Source organism: Mchenga conophoros, linkage group LG7 (genome assembly GCF_057382185.1).
Source record: "Mchenga conophoros isolate Kocher_MC1m ecotype Shallow Benthic linkage group LG7, M_conophoros_male_GT1.1, whole genome shotgun sequence".
NCBI classification, from domain to species: Eukaryota; Metazoa; Chordata; class Actinopteri; order Cichliformes; family Cichlidae; genus Mchenga; species Mchenga conophoros.
In genome coordinates, this window is record NC_140532.1 from 22744627 (window position 1) to 22757548 (window position 12922).

At 40.9% G+C, this 12922-nt stretch overlaps 3 protein-coding genes across 4 annotated transcripts in view; 2 read left to right on the forward strand and 1 right to left on the reverse strand.

Annotated features, from left to right (window-relative positions):
- The first annotated feature begins 1759 nt into the window (after nt 1-1759).
- LOC146570114 (E3 SUMO-protein ligase ZBED1-like) lies at nt 1760-4676 on the forward strand. The gene is made up of 3 exons (XM_085282945.1): nt 1760-2712; nt 2899-3518; nt 3606-4676. Exons 1-3 carry the CDS (start codon nt 1875-1877, stop codon nt 3999-4001), a joined length of 1854 nt encoding a protein of 617 aa, XP_085139071.1. The 5' UTR covers nt 1760-1874; the 3' UTR covers nt 4002-4676.
- lg7h11orf58 (linkage group 7 C11orf58 homolog) lies at nt 4670-9246 on the reverse strand. Its single transcript, XM_085282946.1, has 5 exons — nt 9052-9246; nt 7889-7972; nt 7694-7754; nt 7374-7483; nt 4670-5224 (listed from the first exon to the last, which is right to left on the reverse strand). Exons 1-5 carry the CDS (start codon nt 9103-9105, stop codon nt 5000-5002), a joined length of 534 nt encoding a protein of 177 aa, XP_085139072.1. The 5' UTR covers nt 9106-9246; the 3' UTR covers nt 4670-4999.
- Nucleotides 9247-12247: 3001 nt separating this feature from the next.
- The window catches only part of LOC146570116 (transcription factor SOX-6-like), a 102993-nt gene continuing 102318 nt past the window's right edge, over nt 12248-12922 (forward strand). For both annotated transcript variants that reach the window (XM_085282954.1, XM_085282955.1), the window contains exon 1: nt 12248-12587. The gene's annotated coding sequence lies outside the window, so the exon portion shown is untranslated. The remainder of the gene's footprint in view (nt 12588-12922) is intronic.

Consider the following 12922-nt stretch of genomic DNA (forward strand, 5'->3'; position numbering starts at 1 on the left):
TTCCCCTCCAACAGATTTGTCAGAAGAACATCCACCAAAACTTGCTCTGAAATACAAGACAAGACAGCCCCCACTCATCCAGGCCATCAAATATCAGCACAAGTTTATTTGCCAAAATCTCAAATTCTTGTTTGTTTTGAGGAAGCTATAAGGAGTTGGATATCCTGGTTAACCCGCCCCTCCACCCATGCAAGAGCAAACTTTTACACAGAGAGTTTTTGCAATGCCTGCAAGTAAATATGTTTTCACCATCACATTTGTTCATCTTGTGTCATCACTCCTTGATGCAGCCTCAATATGTCCGTCCTCGTGTTCACCGTTAACCGTTTCACCAACTGCATGTGTGATGTACAGCTTGGTATACACTTTGTTAGAAATAGAGACCAGCTTTAACCTGATAGTCTTTGCTGTTTGGAGCCTACTTTAGCTGAGACTGGGTGAGAGGCACAGTACATTCTAGATAAATTTCCAGTTATGAGTCATCAATGAGTGGAAATTTTGACCTCTTGGTGGCAAAACTGCAAGAATCTCCTGTATCACCAGTGTATTTCCCTTGGGACTAACATTTTCCACCATCCAATTGGTTATTATCTATAACTGAATAATTACCATGGCATGAATTGAAGAAACACCCCGGTTAAGGTTTCATTAAAGGGGATTTACAGTTATAGGACTGTGCCTGAAAATCACAGAAACCATGAAGATTTATTCATACAGAACACTGAGAAGGTATCTATATCAACTGACATGTTTCTCTATTTCATTTGGAAGAAACCATCACAAGATGGGTACACTGGTCCCTTTATGAAGAATGTGATTAGCAAGGATACTCAGGCAGCCTGTGCTGTTTTAAAGATGCTCAGTTGGTGCCAAGGAGCCCCGGAGTGCCAAGTCAATATTTCCAACACCATCACCCTGAACCACTGACACAAGGCAAGATGGATCCACACATCCATGCAGTGTGTGCCGAATTCTGACTATACCATCCAGATCGCGCAACAGAAAGCAAGATTCATCCAGAAATCCTCCTTCTGTCGTCCAACTTTGGTGAGCCTGTGCTAGAATGTAGCCTGTGTTTCCTGTTCTTAGCTGACAGGAGTGCCACACAGTGTGATCTGCTGCTGCTGTAGCCCATCTGCTTCAAGGGAGGGTTTGACGTGTACCTCCGGAGATGCTCTACTGCATCCAGCACAAAACGTTATCGTAATAACTCTGCATTAGGACACAGGCCTGCATGTGGGCCTGAAAATCACAACCAGTATTTTCTACACCATTCTCTTCACTGATTTTACGGACTTCTTTGCGATCCACTCTGACACCAGATTTCTTCACTTTTTAGTCACATTGTGACTTTTCATTATTCCATAATAGATCAACCAAATCTGAAAAGAATGAAAATTTAAATCTTTACCCAAAATGGAAATTTTAAAGTTTTCTCAAATGAATTATTGGAAAACAAATGTGGTGCAGTTTTGCTGCTCAAGCTTTAATACTGATGCCCAAAACTGTGGATAGAAAAAAAAAATCGTGCTGAAGAGAGACAATATTTTGGTTTTACATTGAGACACTTAAAATTAGGGCTGCACGATAAATCGAAAATTTATTGTCATCGCGATATCAGCCTGCGCGATGGGCCCATCGCAAAAGACGGCGTAAACTGCGATAATTGGGTACCTTAAAATGTTTACACACATGCTGTAAAGAATTTACCAATCAAAGAAATCCATTTACACATTTGACCAGTCGAATAGAGCCCTTCACGGCATTAACCAATCAAATGGATTAGAGGCCCGCCTCCTACGCAGGTCGGGCGCGAACAACGCTGCAGCAACGAGTCAGAGTTGTAATGGCTGAGAGCGAGACGCGTGACGAGAATGCTACTGAACTCGTGGCTAAAAAAAAAAAATAGTACCTCACTTATTTGGAGGTACTTTGGATTTGATAAAGACGACGTTCTCCAAACACAGGTACTCTGCAAAACTTGCCGAACACTCGTGGCAACCACCAGAGGAAACACGACTAATCTCCACCATCATCTTCAATACAACCACAGAGAACTGTTTGAAGAGTTCCAGAAAGATAGGGCTAGCCAAACAAAGGTTGCTAATGTTAAGACAAAGAGCGCAGCAGTCCAACAGCCGTCTCTGTATCAGAGTTTTTCAAGTGGAATTCCTTATGAGAAAACGTCGAAGCGGTACAAAGAAATAACAGAGGCCATTACACATTTTTTGGCTAAAGACATGATGCCTATAAATACAGTTAGCAGAGAGGGCTTCACCAGTCTGATACATAAAGTGGACCAGAGATACCGCATCCCCTCACGAAACTACTTTTCACATGTCGCCATTCCACAAATGTATGAAACATGCCGCAAGACCGTCATGTTTGAACTGAGCCAAGCTGAAAACTACGCAAGCACTACAGACCTATGGTCAAGTCGTACAACGGAACCATATATGAGTTTCACAGTGCACTTCCTCACCGAAGACTTTGAACTGAAAACACGGTGTCTAGAGACTGTGTATTTTCCAGACTCCCACACTAGTGAAAATATAGCCCATGTATTACGTGAGGTGTTAGCCAGCTGGGATCTTAAAGAAGATCGACAAGTGTGCATCACCACAGACAACGGTGCCAATGTTGTGAGAGCCACGGAGCTAAACAACTGGGTCAGACTTCAGTGTTTTGGACACAGGCTGCACCTTGCAATCGGTAAGTTTTATTCAAGGCAGATCTTTTTAGCAATGAAAATGTGCTATACATTATTATCAAATTGATATTGATAAGGATAATGTTACCTTTTTAGACAACTTTAGTTATAAATTTCAATTAGTTTTTTTTTTTTTTAAAAAAAGGTTTTAAACATGACAGTTTTTTTGTTTCCTCTTATTTCTCCAGAAAATTCTATCAAAGATGATGCCCGCATTGCCCGAGCCATTGGACTTTGCAAAAAGTTAGTTGGACATTTTTGCCACAGCTGGAAAGCAAAGATGGCTCTGAAAAAAGCACAGCAGAAGCTCAACCTCCCAGAGCACACACTGATCACAGAATGCCCAACCAGGTGGGGTTCCAGGCAGAAGATGATTGAGAGAGTCCTGGAGCAGCAGCGGGCCATTTCTGATGTCATCTCAGCAGACAAGAAATCAAGACACTTGATTCCTACTTGGCAGGATCTTGAGGTACTGGAGTCTGTCAACCAGGCATTACACCCCCTGCAAGACTTTACAGATGCCCTGTCTGGTGAGAGCTACGTTAGTGTTTCATATGTAAAACCAGTCCTTCATCTGATGAAGACGTCGGTGCTTGCAGAGAAGGAAGAAGACAGTGATTTGACAAAATCAATTAAGAAGAAAATCCTCGAGTACCTGATTACTAAATATGAAAATCCAGCTACCCAGGAACTTATGGACATGGCGTGCTTCATGGATCCCAGATTTAAAGTCAGCTACACCAGCACTGATCGAGTCTCAGACATCAAGACCAGAGTGATGTCAGAAATGGAAGCAGTGGCACAGAAGGTATTCATGCATGCTTATATATAAAACCTTTCAATTCATATTTAGTCCAAAATGTTTACTTTTCTTATAATCTGCTTTCTGTTCCAGGAGAGAAGCTCCGCTGAACCAGAGGCCCAGACAGATGATCCACCCAGTCGTCCCCTGAAGAAGGCAAAAAAGTCCCTGGGCAGTTTCTTCAAGGCAGCTCCAATCCCTACCTCCTCTTTTATGCATCTCTCACAAGCTGTTGAAGCTGAGCTTAACAGCTACTTGCTATCCACGGCCATAGACAGTGAGGAAGACCCCTTGGCATGGTGGAAACTCCACAAAATGACATTCCCACAGCTAAGCAAGCTTGCAAGGAAGTATCTCTGCATACCTGCAAGTAGCTCACCTTCAGAGAGACTTTTTAGTACATCAGGAAACATAGTAACATGTCAGCGCACATGTTTAAAACCTTGGAGAGTAAACATGTTGGTTTTCCTTAACAAGAACTTGCCATAAAAAACATTCACTCAGGAAGGATGAATGCAAGATAGAGAAACCTTTTTTTTTTTTCAAAAAATTACAAAAATACACTACCTACGTTGTTCTTAATTGTTGATAATATTAGTCTTGGCCAGTACGACCACAAAGGTAGACAATTGTTCTTTGGTGTGTTCCCACAGCAGACAAGTTCTTACCTATAGTTTAATCTAGTAAAGTTTCCACTCCAGTTTTGACTTGCATCATAACTACTTGGTGAGTGGTAAAATGATGAACAACTGCATAGAGATAATTTGCAGTATAATTTAAGTTATGTTTATTTAAAACTAATTATAGAGACCGGGAAGGATGTCTTTCAGAATTCAAGCCTCAGAAATTTTTTTATGGGGGCAATGTTTCAATGTTTGACTGCACTTTGTTGTTACACTGCTAATACAGCAGCTTTCATTAAATAAAACTGTGCAGTAAAACGGAAATTATGTATTTGTTTTTTGTTTTTTTTTGCTATTTATTTTATCGCAAGTCATATCGTTATCGCAGTATTGATCACAGTTATCGCACATCGCAGGTTTTCCTAATATCGTGCAGCCCTACTTAAAATGAGTGTAAAATTGACTTGGCTGCAGTTTTGAACAGAATGTTCAAAATGTATTTTTCAGTCCTATAAATCTCATATTCCACCACGGTTTTAACTGAAAATGATTTTTATTGGTTTTCAAGAAAACACAAAATTCTCCATTTGTATACCAATCAAAACTAATGCCAGGGAATCCTGTTTCATTCAGCACAATTCATGGCAAATGCAGTGACTGTTAAAATGTCCAAACGAAATAAAAACTTGATCATGTGGTACTGCCACTCAGCCTGCAGACTTCATTCTTTGACGACATGCACACCAGAGTGTAGTCTAACGATTGGCTCTATGATGGATGACGGCCTACCGTTCAACATTTAACACCAAAACTTACAAACATAATATTACAAAAACTAATTCCTCCCTGCCGGTCTCATCAGCATTACGAGGATTTCACAAAAGCTGCTTTGTAGTCGTGTTTCAGTTCCTCGTTCCTACTGTCCGGGCTGGTTTCAGACTCCTCTGAAGTTTTTTCTTCCGGCTCAGGATCGCTGCCTTTGTCCTGAGCTTCTGTGGGCTCTTTCTCACTGGTGGACTTCTCTGGCTCAGCTTCTTTTGTCTGTCCATCCACTGGTGGTGAAGGGATCAACTCTGGCTGGGTTTCAGACTGAGGATAAGAGAGCCAAAAGATGATTTACTTATAATTAGTATTAGTATGATATTACCAGTGTTGGGGAGTAACGGAATACATGTACTGCCGTTACGTATTTAAAATACAAAATATGAGTAACTGTATTCTGTTACAGTTACTGTTTAAAAGGGTGGTGTTCAGAATACAGTTACTTTGTTGAAATAAATGGATTACACTGCGGTACTTTCCTGTTTCATATTGTGGCGGGTCAGGACTGTTTGGGTTTTGTTTGCTACGTTCTGTTGTTCCAGGTGGCAGCGTTACGGTTGCCATGGTTACAGGGTGACGCTCTCTCTCTGCGTGTTTCCTGGGTGATAGAGGCCTTTTTGTTGTTGTTGTGCTAAGCTAATAGGCAGAATGCTACCGGTATAGCTCTAAAGAATGTAGCATCATTGGCAGTGTAGTCCGTGCTGCAGGGAGAATGGATTGCCATACGCGTTATGTGTCTGTGAGCGAGGGAGGGAGAAAAAGGGGAGTGGAAAGGTACGAGTTGTCATCGAGGAAAAACGGCAGCTGGAAGCATGTAAATATAATAATAACCACTGCAGCCAAGAAGAGTGCCTGACGAGCCCAGTTGTAAGTAAGCTATTAAGACTCGACTGTACACTGTGTTCGTGTTTTCCTCCAAAAACAATAAGTTCCGTTGGAGCAGCCTTTCAACGCCTCTCTCTGTCTCTCGCAAGCAAAGTTGACCACAACAAAGTAAAGCTATTTTTCGGCTACGAGCCGACAGGGACCCCGCCGCATTAGTCAGAGGTCCCTTTACTACAGTTCGAGTCGCGGACCTTCAGTAATAGTAATAAATCACACAGCAATAGTACATTCACGTTGTTGTAAAAAGCATGATAATATATTAAGTAATCCAAAGTATTCAGAATATGTTACTCTCATTGAGTAACGTAACGGAATACGTTACAGAATACATTTTGGGGCATGTATTCTGTATTCTGTAATGGAATATATTTTAAAAGTAACCTTCCCAACACTGGATATTACTTCTGTTCACATGGAAGCAGGTTGCCTGGTAACAGAATATCCCAAAAGTCCAGAGTGTAAACAGATGTGCCTGCAATTTGGCAGATATTTCTGCCAAATTGTTTTGTCACAAATTATTATCAGCAATGCAATATGCAAAATATGGTTTCCCAATTAAAATGGAGAGTTGTAGTTCAAAACCTTGAAATACAATTTAGGAATGTAAACATTTACATGAAAAGAAATATAGAGTTACCTCCAAATCTGTCAAATCTTAAAGTCTAAAGCATAGGTGTGAAACTGGCCCGCAGCCTAATTACATTTGGCCCGCGAAGCCATACCAAATTACTATCAGAGCTGGCCTACTGGTATTATACAGCTAATATATATATCGTTTAGTATTAAGCTTTGCTTGTTCCATATTAAGTTTTTCAGCAAAACGTGTTTGAGTCCATAAGAAAAGATTCATTCTTATATCTGGAGGAATAAATATATTTCAATAAATATTAACGTTAGCCCGTGACTTTGTTCCAGTTTTGAATTTTGGCCCACTGTGTATTTGAGTTTGACACCCCTGCTCTAAAGTATTTAAAGTATTACAATTTGGATGCTCGGTATCTTCATCAAGCTGCAGTTTTAAAACAAACATGAATAACAAATCATTTAATTTCATGTCACTTAAAAATGATTTGAGTCATCCAAAGCATTGCCTGTTTTGTCATCTGAGATTCAGAAGAATAGCAAACTAACCAGTTAGAAAACTGAAACAAGATGCTTCTGATATGCAGCTGTATTGTATCTTAACACAGCTTACTACACCAGTCATCTACAACATCATAATAACCACTGACTACTGACGTGAATAACACTCCTTCGAGTGCAAATTAGGGCTGGGACTCATTGGGTATTGGCACTGAAGTAATAACAGCAACATACTAACTGCATCCCTCTGTGGCTCTAAGGTTGGTTTCAATACGTTTTTATGCTTAGACAGTGAAAAAAAGATATGTAGATTTTACAGGATGCGCACATAATAAATTAAAGGATTTAGCATAACATCCAGTTATAATTAAAAGTAAGTGTTTCTGGATCTACTACACCTTTGTTTTCTGCCTTTTTTCTATATAGTCTAGCATGTATGACCCCTCACCTCACTGAAACCCAGACCACAATGTCTCCGGTTGCGTCCTGACAACTTCCCATCCATTCCCTGCTGGTACTGCAGCTCCAGCTGCTCATTGATCTTCTGATCTTCCTGACCTGCAGAGGAGACACCAGTCACAGCAGGCACAACCAGCCAGTACAGCTCTATCCAAGAATGGATAGACCTGTGCGGCGGATGTGTGGTAGCAAAGCCGATTTAATTGTTTTGGGCGTAAGGATGACACAGCATGTGTGAGAGGTGCAGGATGACAGTTTGCGAAAGCAGAGCTAATACCACATTTTCCAAAAACTAAATAACAAGCTTACCGCTGCGGAAGTGAGATGTTGACTTGTGGTCACCAATGACAAGACGCCCAGTGTGTTCTTTCTGTAAAACAGCAACAGTCCCACTTTACCTTAACTGTCACAACTTCAGGCAGTGAAGCATGAAGTAACAGGGCCTATTTTTATTTTGCTTTGGTCTGTGAGTCTCCAATAAAATGAATCAAAACACAAACAAACCTTGCCCGCGCCCATCAGCCGTAAAAACTTTTGTTTTCTCTCATCGCTTCCCAAATCAGCAGAGGCCCATTGTGTACCCCCATCCTGCAAAGGCAAACATTCTCATCATGTGGATGTTCAAACAAGAGCATCAAGAGCCAGACTGAATCAAAAACATGATTCTGATATCATTACCTTTAAAAAAAAGAAAGATTATTTTGAAACAGTCATAAATGTTTCTGATCAGCAGGGCTAGACGTCCCTTTTTCTGACCACACCTCAACTCACCTGTTTTTTTTGTTGTTCATTAATTATGAATTAAGTTGTGCATTATCTGCAATCCTGCTTTCAGTCCTGTTTTCATTAGTTTAGTTTATTAGCATGACGCCTGAAGCATTTTCCTGTTTGTTGCAATTTAAGCCACTTTTCAAGAAAAGATGCAAAGCATTTGATGGCTGAAGGTTGTTACTCATAGACAATAAACATGGCCTTATATCACTACAGCGTCATTATTTTGGGATTTTGCAGCTTTTTTTATAATATGCTCTTGCTGCACCACTGAGGTTTCTGTGAACCTAAACTCATCTCTGTTCACTCAGACATTTCTGTAACACGCTTTGTACCAGTGAAAGGGGAAATTCTAATGTTTTTCATTCTTTTAATTTTATATTCTATTATCGTCTCGTCTTTTGCATGTTTCATTTTTAAAAATTTATTTTTTGTAAGGGATTTATTCTGTAAAACAGTGCAATATGAAACAAACAATGCATGTGTTATTTATCAATAATAGTAATTAAAATCAGGTTCAAATAGTGGTGACTTACACGTATCTCCATCGACAGCAATAAATGTGTCATAACTTCTTTTTTTTATATACACAAAATGATAATTACCCAACAATGACACCACAGTGACTTTAATATCTAAATAAAATACATAAGTAAATATTATCTGCTTACATTCGGGCCAAAACAAAGAGAAAACATAGTAAATATTATATCGTAGTTCATGTAATATAGTTTTGAGTCATCCTAAAAAGGGGAATGAGTTCAATAAACTTTCCTATTCTAACAATCACGCTTTGAATCCCAGCGTTAGCAAACCTGCTACAGCGACGCTAGCCGTTCCCTGGTGGTTCGTAGCTCTCGCCCAGGGCTAGTTTCGTTTTTAAGCGTTTTACTCACTTGACTGGGAGACGCCGATCGTTTTGTTCCATGCCTGTCCTCTGGAGAGCTCATTGTGAACGAAAACTTTAGAAAAATATCGACAAAATATCATGCCACCTAGCAAAAGCTAGCAGGCTATGTCAACAATCCTGCTATCCCCACTTCCTGTGCAGTCTTCTTCGTTTGTGTTGCTGCTGGTTGTGTCGACTCTGTGCCGCCACACTGCGGAGAGTTCTCCTCACAACAAAAACTCGTCATCAAATCTACTTAGCGGTTATTTCCTGGTCTCTCTCTCTCTCTCTCTCTCTCTCTCTCTCTATCTCTCTCTCTGTGTTTAGATAGAAACTTAGCACAAAAAGTGAGGCATTGTTGTAACAATGCTTCTTGACAATAAATCTTATACTCCTGGAAAGCCTGTTTACCCCCCCCTAAATGGTGTTATCACCTCTGTCAATTGTCATACACATGGACACACTTGGGGCGATCGTGGCTCAAGAGTTGGGTGTTCGCCTTGTAATCGGAAGGTTGCCGGTTCGAGCCCCGGCTTGGACAGTCTCGGTCGTTGTGTCCTTGGGCAAGACACTTCACCCGTTGCCTACTGGTGGTGGTCAGAGGGCCTGGTGGCGCCAGTGTCCGGCAGCCTCGCCTCTGTCAGTGCGCCCCAGGGTGGCTGTGGCTACAATGTAGCTTGCCATCACCAGCGTGTGAATGTGTGTGTGAATGGGTGGATGACTGGATATGTAAAGCGCTTTGGGGTCCTTAGGGACTAGTAAAGCGCTATATAAATACAGGCCATTTACCATTTACATTTACAACAGTCAGCCACTTCCTCCTCATGTTGGTCACCAGCTTGGTCACACTGCTGTGGTGTGGCATCCCATTCTTCAACTAGCATTTGTCACAAGTCAGCCAATGTGCTTGGTCACTCTGGAATAAACAGCACACCCAAACTGCTCCCACGAATGTTCAGTAGGGTTGAGGTCAGGACTGTAGGCAGGTCATTCCATCTTCTTCACTCCCAAACTCTGGAGGCAGCCTCTGGTAAACCCCGCTCTGTGGGGACAAGTGTTGTCATCCTGGAGGATAGCATTTGGCCCAATACTGCAGAGACCATATCTCTGCAATATTGGGCCAAATGATTGCCTCTGGTTGCAGAATCTAATCTCAATATCTCTGCATTGAGATTGCCTCCTGTGATGACAAGCTTAGTTTTTCAAGTGAGGGAGATGACGCCCTACACCATCACACTGCCTCCATCAAAAGTTGTTATGAGCCTTGACCTGTAGAAGACTTCCTGCGGTTCCTAAGTGCTCACAGATTGAGGGAACAGTCTTTTTGTCATGTCATTTTCTTGGGACGCCCACTTGATGGCCTGTTTCTGTCATCCCTCCTTGGAACTTGTTCTTTAATCTGGAGATGCCCCCCCCCCCCCCCCCCCCGGAAGTTGGCCTATGGCAAGGTTTTCAGGGACACAACCCAGCTACTCAACTCTGCTGCTCAACCCACAAATGCAGTGGAAATAAACAGGCTTTCCAACTGTATTTGATTATTTAATGCCAAGGAGCATTGAAATAATAATAATACCAATAATAATAATAGTAATAATAGTAATAATAATAATAATAATAATAATAATAATAATAGTAGTAATAATAATAATGATTAAAAAAAATCCGCTCAACATAAAGTTTTTGTTGTATTATAATTGTATTTTATAATTAAATTTGGACAAGCTGGAGTCAGATGAAGTCAGAAATTAAATAAACATTCAAAAACTGGAAAAAAAATTTCTATTCATCAATGAAAGTAAATACCTGTATTTTGCGATCTTAACAATAAATAAAAACCCCAAAGTGTTTTGCTATTTTTCTGCTTTTTGAAATTTCAAACTTTGAAATTTCATGGACTACAACAGCAATAGTTATTTTAACATTAAACATATCGTTTTGATTAAAGGGCATACTATTGGATTAACTATCCACTAACATAAAAAAAACAAACTATTTTGGTAATTACCAATGCTGTTAATTTTAGGCCAGATATAAAATAAAGCTCACACTGAGTGGTTTCTAACATATTTATGTTTTTTATCTGATTAGTCATTTCCCTTGGAATCTCTTTAAACTAAAGCTTGAAAGATATTTTTCTACCGTCACATATTTATATGTAGCTGTTTTCAAAGCCGCCTTTGTGGGGGCACGTTTGGTTTAAAATTACGTTTAGGATGATCGACCTTCACTAAACCCGCCAAAAGGTGGCGCGAGAGTAAATATTATGAAGACCCAGCCCAGAGGCGCTCACACCTCTGACAGGACCTCACACTTCATTTTTGCGAAGGACAATCAACGAAGTATTAAACGGGAAACTCGTTCATGTAAATGGGCTTAAAACGCTGCATCCACCAATCTCATCCCCCTCATGTATTAATTTACATCAAATATTTTTTTTCTTTAGGAAAATAAAGAATAGGCCGGATCCTGATTTACAGATCTCTTTTATTATTTAAAAACAAACAAACAAAACAACTAAACAAAAAACAAACACACAAGAGAGAAATATTAATATGCACAATTTGATGTTCAAATTGATTTTATATATAGTATATAAAATAATGTATACACTGATTTAAAAAAATATTATATATACATATATATGTTCGTGTTATTGCAAAACAGAGTAAAAAACTTTCATTGGTATTTATTTACTAAAATGTCCCCCATCCCATTTTTTGATCAATATATTTTTTAATCCATATAAAACAAGCAGCTTAGCCTAATCACTGCGTGAGTTTTAGTTCTGGGTGATTTCTGATACAAAAAAAGAAAAAAAGTTTGCAAGGGGAATAAAATCACGGAGGAATCAAAGAAATCAAATCGCAATTTTATTCCTTTTTTAATCGCGCGGGTGATCGTGAGTTGTTGACCGGCAGCCTGGTGCGAGCATGCACGCACGTGCGCTCAAAGGCTGCACACACACACTGAAAGGAAAGGCTGGGACACGGGTGACAAGAAAAGTCAGGGGTAAAAGGTACCTGTACAGGAGTGAACAAGAAAAATATAGAATGGTTTACGTTTCATCAAACATAAACAAAGAAAGTGACACAGGCGGACAGAGACGGATAAATAGCCGAGGGAGAGAGAGGGAAGGAGAGAGAGAGCCAGAGGGAGAGAGAGGAGGGGTTATCCAGCCTCTGCCTCTTCACCCGACAGTGCCCCGCACTCTCACTTAAGCCGCCACACAGCGCCGGCCGGGAAATAACCTGAAATACTTTTGATTAAAAAGAATCCTCCGGGTGACCTCCGGTGTGACTCAGCGCAACTTCTGACGACGACGCCGAAGTGTCCCGGTGTACTTTCTGATCCTCGGCGGAGCGCAAACACGGAGTTACCAAAGTCCGCGACAGGCTCCAGCGATGGTGACTTTACGCACGGGATTTGGAAGCTGTTTGCACTGACTCCTGTTCTCGCCGCCGAAAACTCTGTCAGCGTCGCTCCCCCCAAAGAGTCGTCAAGTTTGCAAGAAGCACACAGCGCATGACGAACGACTGAATCCAGGTAAGACCCGTCCTGCTGCATCTGCGTGGAGGCGCCGGGACGGTCAGCCTGCGCCACCACCGGGGCTGCTCGTTTTGAAAAGTCCGTGCGCACTCCGCTTATCTCTTCTCCACAACAAACCGCGATGACAGCCGCAGACTCGGGCTGCAGGACTGTGCTTAAACCCCACAGCAGGGCTGTGATTGGACCGCATCACCTGAAAAAGTAACTCCGGGCTTTTAGAAAAGTTTGGTGCTGTAGAGCTTATAGGGAAAAAGTTCCGTAGTCATTTTTATTTGTCATAAATGACTCAGATTTGGATCCAGTCACAGAATTAGATTGCAATAGGTTTGTAA

What these genes read in the sequence shown, in the direction of transcription:
- lg7h11orf58 (XM_085282946.1), bottom strand. Translation starts at nt 9,105, where the DNA reads ATGAGCTCTCCAGAGGACAGGCATGGAACAAAACGATCGGCGTCTCCC. An exon ending in GATCGGCGTCTCCCAGTCAA is followed by an intron (nt 7,973 to 9,051) that starts GTGAGTAAAACG and finishes TTGCCTTTGCAG; the next exon opens with GATGGGGGTACACAATGGGC. An exon ending in GGCTGATGGGCGCGGGCAAG is followed by an intron (nt 7,755 to 7,888) that starts GTTTGTTTGTGT and finishes GCTGTTTTACAG; the next exon opens with AAAGAACACACTGGGCGTCT.
- LOC146570114 (XM_085282945.1), top strand. Translation starts at nt 1,875, where the DNA reads ATGCTACTGAACTCGTGGCTAAAAAAAAAAAATAGTACCTCACTTATT. An exon ending in CAGGCTGCACCTTGCAATCG is followed by an intron (nt 2,713 to 2,898) that starts GTAAGTTTTATT and finishes TTATTTCTCCAG; the next exon opens with AAAATTCTATCAAAGATGAT. An exon ending in TGGAAGCAGTGGCACAGAAG is followed by an intron (nt 3,519 to 3,605) that starts GTATTCATGCAT and finishes TTTCTGTTCCAG; the next exon opens with GAGAGAAGCTCCGCTGAACC.